Source organism: Coffea eugenioides, chromosome 10 (assembly GCF_003713205.1).
Source record: "Coffea eugenioides isolate CCC68of chromosome 10, Ceug_1.0, whole genome shotgun sequence".
In the NCBI taxonomy this organism is placed as follows: domain Eukaryota; kingdom Viridiplantae; phylum Streptophyta; class Magnoliopsida; order Gentianales; family Rubiaceae; genus Coffea; species Coffea eugenioides.
In genome coordinates, this window is record NC_040044.1 from 1,576,795 (window position 1) to 1,586,271 (window position 9,477).

At 36.6% G+C, this 9,477-nt stretch overlaps 2 protein-coding genes across 3 annotated transcripts; both read left to right on the top strand.

Moving 5' to 3' along the window:
- On the top strand, positions 1-3,530 carry LOC113749055 (protein BASIC PENTACYSTEINE6). 2 transcript variants are annotated; one of them, XM_027292698.1, is made up of 4 exons: positions 1-187; positions 1,689-1,740; positions 1,854-2,011; positions 2,170-3,530. In XM_027292698.1, exons 3-4 carry the CDS (start codon positions 1,958-1,960, stop codon positions 3,112-3,114), a joined length of 999 nt encoding a protein of 332 aa, XP_027148499.1. In that variant the 5' UTR covers positions 1-187; positions 1,689-1,740; positions 1,854-1,957; the 3' UTR covers positions 3,115-3,530. The 2 variants fall into 2 exon arrangements, with proteins under 2 accessions (XP_027148499.1, XP_027148500.1); XM_027292699.1 differs by having other exon boundaries at positions 1,689-1,733.
- A 4,446-nt stretch (positions 3,531-7,976) lies between these two features.
- LOC113749411 (histone H3.3) lies at positions 7,977-9,264 on the top strand. The gene is made up of 5 exons (XM_027293143.1): positions 7,977-8,140; positions 8,237-8,321; positions 8,441-8,517; positions 8,624-8,714; positions 8,830-9,264. Exons 2-5 carry the CDS (start codon positions 8,250-8,252, stop codon positions 8,998-9,000), a joined length of 411 nt encoding a protein of 136 aa, XP_027148944.1. The 5' UTR covers positions 7,977-8,140; positions 8,237-8,249; the 3' UTR covers positions 9,001-9,264.
- Positions 9,265-9,477: the final 213 nt, after the last annotated feature.

A 9,477-nucleotide genomic window follows, 5' to 3' on the forward strand; every position in this document is an offset into this window, starting at 1 on the left:
TGTGTGTGTGCGCGTGTGTGTTGAGTTGATGTTGGAGTAATGGGGGCTTAATCTCTTGTTTGCCCTTACAACAACTGTTCTTTCGTCATAGATATTTCTTCAATCACCTTCTCCTTCGATTTAGGGTTTTGACTCTTTTGCTTTCTCTCTATAGTCTCTGCAACTCTTTGCTCCATGATATTTCACTGTGAGCTTTCGATTAACTTATGATCTCTGTTTAATCCTGGCTGTTACTTGATTTTTCTACTCATCGTTTTTTGTGTTAGCTTCTTACTTGATTTGGTTGACTGTTTATTTTATGTCAATACAACTGTGTTTGCATTGATTAATTTGCGCTCTTTCCTTTTTTTTTTTATTTTATTTTGTCCCCTGCTGAGTTTTAATCAAGTTGATTGGATATCTTTTTTTCTTTCTTTTTCAAGCCAGTAGTTTTAGTTCGTTTTTCCCCAAGTGTGATGCAGGTTGAAGTTCATTTTTGGTGAACTTGAGCTTTTTAGAGCATTGAAGGTTTGAAATTTTAGCTGTAAATTCAGCTTCGGAAGCCGTTAAAGTTCATTTCAGTTGACAGACTTTCCTTCTCCGCTCCTTTGTTGGGGTTTTCGGGATCTTAATTTTCCTTCTTTTCTTTTTTTAAAGCTGAGTTACTGTTGTTCTTTCTTTCCCAAATGAGATCTAAATAAGATGAAGTGTGCATTGAAGGGAAATGGAGAGGATAACATTGACGGGGTGCTGAATATTGTAATGTTCTTTTGGTTCCGACAAATATGTAAAAACTGTAGGTGTAAAGGCTTACTTGATTTCTTCTTGTTAGCTTTGCTTCCCATTGAGAAGGGAACAATTTTACCAGTACAACTATTGGTGGAAAAGTGCCTATTTGATGAAACTCTAGTTTACTCAAGGTTCATACTGCCCTTAAAATGGACCGTTAGACTGGTTCTATTATTACTCTAAAAGTTATGCCGTTATGCATGATAAAGAAAATCTAGATACTTTTGGGGTGGACTAATTTCTCATGTTGCTGGTTTGCGATTTGGAAGTGCTCTCAGAAACTTGCTGCTCAAAGTTAGCTTATAGAACCTCCTTCAGCTACGAAAGTGGTTCACCCATTGCCACTCTGTGTCACATTTTGGTCATTGGTTTATTGGAAATACGTGCTGCATTTGCTTTCTCAATATTCCCCTTGTTTCTGTCTCATAACGTGTCTGCAAATGCTTTTTTGCAGATGCTCATGTACTTGTGTCTGCAACAAAAAGTAGGATAAAAATCCTAACAAGGTTCATTTGTAACAGATAGAATTTTAATTATTTCTAGAAGAGTTTGAACACACTTGGTTATGATGTAGGAAATATATGCTAATTGCAATTTTGACTACTGTCTTCCAGAAGAATTATTGTCTTATAAATTATTGGTCATTGATTCTGTATGAGCTTTCCAGGTGTATTTCATTTGTGCTTCTTGTTGGGGTTTTCTGTTTTATCAGGATGTCAATCCTTTGATATCCGTCAGGCAGAAGTGACTTAGAAATATAGTGTAGTTCTATTGTATGTAAATAGTATGTGCGTACTTTCTACTTGCTCGGTTTTCTTATGCCTTAAGAAATTGTTTGTTTTTAAGTCAAAGATATTGTGTTATAATGAGTTTGTTTTACTGGATATCATGCTGACACACAAGTGAATTTTTCCAAGCAGGAATTTTACGGAATATGAGTTTCAGTTCATGATCCTCCTGCTTGGGTTAATGGTATCATTCATTTCTACTTTGTAATTTTTTGTATAGAAAAGTATAGAGTTTGCATCCTTTAGAAATTTTTGGGAATCTTTTTAGATATGCTGTTCTTAAATGTTTGGTTGCAGGGCCTGAGTGGTTGTTTCATGCCTACCTGAGTCCATGTTGCACCTATAGTACTGGTTGGAAAGTTCATACTGATACCAGCCGCTAGTCCTGTTGTTTGTTACAGATGGATGATAGTGGGCATCGTGAGAATGGGCGTCATAAGCCACCTCAGGGTCAGGTTAGATTCGACATGTTATGGATCAGTGATACGGTTTTATTTTTACTACATTTTCTTTAGTAAATCCTACATGGGAGAGAAATGGATTCTATAGTATCTGTACTATGGAATGCTATCTATAGGTGCTAATTATAACTATTTTGATGCATTTGTTTCAGTGGTTAATGCAGCATCAGCCATCAATGAAACAAATCATGGCCATTATGGCTGAAAGAGATGCTGCTATCCAGGAGAGGAATTTGGCTCTTTCTGAGAAGAAGGCTGCTTTGGCAGAACGAGACATGGCTATCCTGCAGAGGGATTCAGCAATAGCTGAAAGAAATAATGCCATTATGGAACGCGATAATGCAATTGCCACTCTTCAGTATCGCGAAAACTCTATAAATAGTGGTAATATGTCTCCCTGCCCACCAGGATGCCAAATTACACGTGGTGTGAAGCATATGCACCATCCTCAGCAGCACGTACACCACCAGCCCCAAGTAAATGAACCTCCATATGGTAGCAGAGATATGCCCATAAGTGATGCTATTCCAATATCACCTGGTTTGCTGGAGCCTGCAAAGTCCAGGAGGACAAAACGAACCAAGGATCCGAAGGCAGTAACATCAACTAAGAAGGCTTCAAAGTCATCGAAGAAGGTTAAAAGGGAGGGTGAGGACCTCAACAAAACAATGTTTGGCAAGTCACATGAGTGGAAGCCTGGGCAGGAAGTGGGTAGTGGCACTGATGACCTGAACAGACAACTAGGTGTCTCGAAGCCAGACTGGAAGGATCAGGACCTGGGTTTGAACCAGGTTGCTTTTGACGAGTCAACCATGCCAGTGCCTGTGTGCTCCTGCACAGGAGTTCTCAGGCCATGCTACAAGTGGGGAAATGGAGGCTGGCAATCATCTTGTTGTACCACCAATTTGTCTATGTATCCATTGCCAGCAGTGCCTAATAAGCGTCATGCCAGAATTGGTGGTCGGAAGATGAGTGGAAGTGCTTTTAACAAACTGCTGAGTCGCCTAGCAGCAGAAGGCCACGATCTGTCAAACCCTGTTGACCTTAAAGAGCACTGGGCGAAACATGGCACAAATCGCTACATTACCATCAAATAAATGTAAGTTGAAGTTTATAGGGGGAAAGGTTGTCAGCCACTACTGACAATTATATATATTTGATTTGGAATTGTCAGGGGAAAAATTATTCGTTTAGTTAACGAAGTAATTGGAGTTTTCCCTTTTTTATTGGTGCCAATCAATTCTCTCCTTCACCCCTAATCTTCCCTTTCTGGATAATCTGAAGAATTAAGCTGTCTGCGTCTCCCCTTTTTCCTTTTTGTAATGTTGGTCGGGGAAAAGATGCAGGGCTATTGAAAAGTGATAGATAAATGAGCATGTGTATGGGCTGTATGGGCCATGGGGTAAGGTTGGACCCTTATTGCTTGTAACTAGTATCAAGTGTAGAGATCCGCTGTATTTCTCCTGTATTAAGGTACATGGTACATGTTAATTGTGTTATTATTTTCTGTTTAGATTTTGCTTTCAATATAGATCACTGGCAATTTCTCGAGCATCGATATTGATCACTGGCAATTGCTATTGACCCCTTTCCGGTTCTATGCTGACAATGAGTTAGTGCTGATTTTGACTAGAGCTGCAAATGAGCCGAGTTGAGATTTGGACTTATCGAGCCGAGCTCGACTTAATAACAAATGAACTCGAGCTCGACGAGTCAAGAAAATTGAGTTCGAGCTCAACTCGACCAAGGAAAAGTCATGCTCGAGCTCGACTCGACAAGCCTCACGAGCAACTTGAATTGTTAGCTCGTAATGTGACTCGAATTTCTGACTCGTAAACAGCTCAGTAACTCGAGTTTAATCTAATAAAAATAACAAATAATTATTTTTTTAATAAATAATAAAATATTATGAATATATATGTAATTTTATTATTAAAATAAAAAATATATATATGTACACGAGCTAACGAACTTAATATTTTGAGTTCGAACTCGAGCTCGAGTTTCGATTTTGCTAGCTCTAGCTCGAGTCGAGTCGAGCTTTGACTCGCGAGCGGTTCGATTCATTTGCAGCCTTAGTTTTGACCATGCACGTTTCAATTCACTGGATATTCGGATGGATCCAAAAAACAGTTCCCATGTAGCAAAAGAAATGCATTAGCACTGCAATCCTGTTTCAGGCATTCCTTCCCGCCTTGCCATGAGTTTTTAGCGAAGGGCTCGGGTAGAATGGAAAAACGATGAATATTTTGTTTGTAAAACCCACTTTTGGATGACGTGTATTCAGTGAGGAATGTAAGTGGTAATTGTGAATTAGTGATGAATGGACGTAGCTGGTAAAAGATTCGGAACTTTTCATCATTTATCCATAAAACGTAGTGCACAGAGCCCATTAGAGGAAGAGAAAGCTAATTGTCCGACTCCTAAACTATTTTCATTGCACTCAATAATAAATTATTGTAAATAAATCCCTCAACAAAAAAGTTTCACGTTTAAGGAATTTTGTCAAATTTAGTCGTTGATACCGATAGAACGAAGAATAAAATTAACTGAACACAAGAGTTTTTTAATGGTAAAGTATGTAGGGAACCATTAAACGATTTTCATTGTCAAGTTTTGGCTCTTAATTTATCTCAGAGTAACCCCTTAGTCATAAGTGGGACTCGGGGCACGGACGGTTGCAGGTGCAACCGTCCCTGTCAATTGTAGTCATTATCAACTGGCCGTAACTTTCTTTGTATATCGTGTAACTTTTTTTTCACATGATGTATTTTCACAAAAGATAGTGGTGGGCCCCACACTTGGCGCGGAAATCGAGTTACATGGTGTAATCTCAACCGCACAAAATTGTGAGGGCCAATCTTGGCTCTTAACCGTGCAGGGACGGTCATACTGATGACCGTCCCTGCCCCAAATCCGTCATAAGTGTATCTAGAACTGAAGATATTTATGTCCAACCACTTAGTATAACCGTCGAGACCAGAACCAAAAGGGTTAAGAAGAAATATAGACTTCATTTTACCATTATTAGATTCAGCCTTTAACAATGTTGACTAATGAAGTATATTTTTCGTCTTATCTTTTCTGATTCTAGTTATGATGGTTATATTAAATGATTTGACAAAAATGCCCTTTGGTTCCAACTGCACTCATTACACGGGCAAAAAGTTTGGAAGGCCCTCAAACTATTATGTTAGTAGATTTTTAACCCTTCAACTATTAAGTATATATTTTTAACCCTCCAACTTGTAAAAAGGTATATTTTAGAAACCTCTTCAAGATTTATGTTAATATCACTTAGCATTCATAAAGTTTCAAAAATATCACTGACCTCCCTTAAAATCATATCTTTTGTAATGATTTCACCCTTGTGTCATTAAACTATTCTTATAATAATCATTTAACTAGAGAGATATATTTTTCTCTCAATTCTACCTATTTGTGTTGTTGTCTTATTTTGAATTTTCTAACAAGTTGGTTATAATGTAACATTTACAAGTTTTACCTAAAAATTTTCTTTTCATTATGTTTTGCCTAAAAATTGTTAAAGTAGTGAAGATAATTTTTTAAATTCACACAATATGATAGTGATTAATGGTCCATTCTACTAATATGGAAGTTGAGTGATGTTTTTGAAACTTCAAGAGTGCCAAATGATATTACCATAAATCTCAAAGAAGATTTCTAAAATTATCTAAACCTAAAAGGGTAAAGAATATGCCTTTTTACAAGTCAAGAGGTAAACATATGCACTTAATAATTAGAGAGCTTAAAGTTGATCAACGACATAGTTTGAGAACTATTTAGTTTGATCAACGACATAGGTTTTTTACCCTACTACTAAAATAGTTGGCATGGTGCTATGAGACAATTGATATTAGGGGCCAAAACTTAACAATGTGAATAGTTTAAGGGTTTTCTATACACTTTATTTCACGTTCTGTTGATATTAATAGCTAAGTTTGATGGAAGTATTTGAACATGACGCCTTTTTGTTGATGGAATTCGTTATGGTAATATATTGTTGAGAGACCAAAAGAGTGCATGCAAATAGTTTAGGGGTTGGTTGAATAATTTTCTCTCAAATTAGAGAACAATTGTACTAAAAAATACAAAAAATTGATATTTTATTTATTTATATTGTTCGTGAAAACGTATGCAAATGCAATTATAACTAAAACAGTATAGTTCTTCGACTAAATATGTGATTTGTAGCAATAGGTAAAAGTTCAAATGACCCTGGAATTTATTACATTTTTCGGCTAAAATTTTAAAAACTAAATATTATTGATCTAACTGCATGAAATATAAGATTTTCAAATGCTTATAAGAAACCTCTTAGATCATATAATTCGCACTTGAACTCACAAAATTATAGTTCAAAACTCTAGAATTGTACTAAGATCGGGATCGAAATCATAATTTTGAATCATAAAATCATAAGATCGTAATAGTAAGATTGGGAGTTTAACATTCATGCCCAAAATTCATTTATCTATCTATCTTATATGAGGATAAGATGTCCTAAATTTCTCTAGGGCTTGTTTTTGTTCAAGGAGTTACAAGTTAATTTGAGTTTGCTTTGCTTTATCTATCTATCCTATTTGAGGGTAAAATGTCCTAAATTTTTGTTCAAGTACTTACGAGTTAATTTGAGTTTACTTTAGGTTTGTTTGGATAGAGTATTATTTGAAACATAATTATTTGAAATAATTACTGTAACACTTTTTATGATGTGATGTATGTGAGATAAAAAGGTGGTTGAAAATATAAGGTCTTGGTTGGAAAGCAATTTTTCAAAGAAAATTTGTTACGTTTTTATAAACACATTTTCCAATTATTTTTTTTACCTCATATATATTAAATCGCTACAGTGATTTTTTAACAAAAAAATGCAATTCAAACGTGGCCTAAAAATATGGATTGAGAAATGTGTTTATAATGCAAGCGAAATGTTAATTTACAAAATTTGATATCTTTCTCAAACGAATTTGAGCATGAGTTCAATCTCCTTAAATTCAAGATATATTAGGATAGGAAGAATAGGGATAGGATTGTAAGTTATTTGGGATTATTTGGGATATTTTTACTGTAACACTTTTTTGTGATGTGATGTATGTGAGATAAAAAGCTATTGGAAAGATAAAAAGGTGTATTGGAAATTGTAAAGATGATGTAAGCAAATAAAATTGGGAAAATATGAAGCAATCCAAACAAACCCGGAGAATGTTAGAAAAAAAAAAGGTTCAGTCCTCTGAAATTTTTATCGTGCCGATTGTGAGTACTAGTATTTGTCAAGTTCAGGTTCGGTGTGCATTCTTCAATGTATATATATTTTTAAAAGCCTTCACTTTTCAATGTATATTTTATGTCTTTCAACAATTATTTCCTTTTTTTTTCCTTAATATTTTTCTCATTTCTTTATATTTGTTATATTGTTGTATTTTGTCTTTCTCCTTTACTTTGTTTTAAATTTTTTGTTTAAAACAGTATAAGTAATTTACTTTTGGTAAAGTTTAAACTAGGACATATCTGTCATTTAACTACATTCATTAAGGGAGTTTAAGAACCGTCATTGATGAGGGGGCGTAAATGTAATTTGGTCAAGCCACAAGATTTCTTTGGTAATATGGAACAGACCTTAGGGGAGGTAAATGTAATTAACCCTAAAAATTAATAGGCCAAGAGTTTGGGAGCCAGTTTAAACCTTGAACGGTGAGAGAAACGTGCCTGCCACCAGAACCAATGGACTAAACTCGCCAGAGCATGAAACAGACACAGAAGAAGCACAGGTTTCAGCGATCCGAGTGAACCAAAAGGCAACCAATGAGAGGGCTTTCTTGCAATACGACAGCCAATGAGAAGCGAGCACGCGGATCGAAATATTTTTCAAATAGCTGGGACATTTCCTCTTCCCATACGCAACCGTTGAAACACTCCCAAGTCCACGTCCCCGATTTAACCGACCTTCAGGTCCTTCACCCACCCCACCCTGCTTCCTCGCAGCTATATATATATATATATATATACCAACCCCCTGGTTCGGTTTCTCTCGCTCCTGCGTTCGTTACAGTTTAATCCTTCTAGCGACCGGGGATTCTCTTCTATTCCCCCTTAGTAAAGGTAAGCTGCATCTTATGTGTGTGTGTGTGTGCGTGTTTTTTTTTTAAAGATTTATTGTCAAGATATGGGGTGTAATTTTTCATATGGTGGTTGTAGATTTGTGTAAGAAATGGCTCGTACCAAGCAAACCGCTCGTAAGTCAACCGGTGGAAAGGCTCCCAGGAAACAGCTCGCCACCAAGGTCTATATTTTACTCTCAATTCTTGTTTGGCGTTCTTGAGAAATTGATAAGTAGCACTAGCATTTGAAGATTTTAGGGGTTCGAATTGTACTAAATTTATGTTGTTCTTTCTTTTAAAGGCCGCAAGGAAGTCTGCACCTACCACCGGCGGAGTCAAGAAGCCTCACCGTTACCGCCCTGGAACCGTTGCTCTGCGGTAATTAATTATACCCTAATTCTCAGCTAATATGTGTAGCCAAGTCACTTAATTGAGTAATTTACCTGTTAATTTTTTTCTTCTTATTTTTCTATTCAATGAACAGAGAAATCCGAAAGTATCAAAAGAGCACCGAGCTTCTGATCCGAAAGTTGCCTTTCCAGCGCCTGGTCCGAGAAATCGCCCAGGATTTCAAGGTAAAATTGGAACTGTTGTATAAATTATATGTGCGGTAGTCTGGAATATCCTGTGGAGAATTGATAACTGATATTATTTTTTTTTGATTTTTTTTTTGGGGGGGCCAAATTGCAGACAGATTTGAGGTTCCAGAGTCATGCAGTACTGGCGCTGCAGGAGGCTGCTGAGGCGTACCTGGTGGGTTTGTTCGAGGACACAAACTTGTGTGCCATCCACGCCAAGAGGGTAACCATCATGCCCAAGGATATCCAGCTTGCCCGGCGGATTCGTGGAGAACGTGCTTAAGACATCCTAGACAACATTTATGTGCTGAAACAGTGGCCTTTTCCTTGGACGAGCTAATAAATACTATACTTGGTAGAAACTTATTTAGATACATATGGCTTCCGTATTGATTTAGTTAGTTACTCTGGCTTAATTCCTAATTGGCGTTTATAGTTTTTGTAAATCTCTAGTGTTTTCATAACTTTACAGTTTAAGGATTCTATATGTTCAGTTTAACATGGATGTTTGATCCCCGTCCCAATTGGTGTTTAATATTTCTGATTAGTTTGCTCCTGATTTGTCTTGCAATCGTCGTCAGAGGGATATTCAATGTCTGTCTAACGTGGTTGTCGGCAGAAAAGTCGCTTTCTCCTTTGCCTGGACTCGAGATTATGATTTCCAGAAAGTCTGCTTTCAATCGTTGTTCGTTTTTCAATCATATGACAAAGAATCTCTTTCCACTTGTGCTGCCCCAATTTAGGTTTAATTGGAGTATCA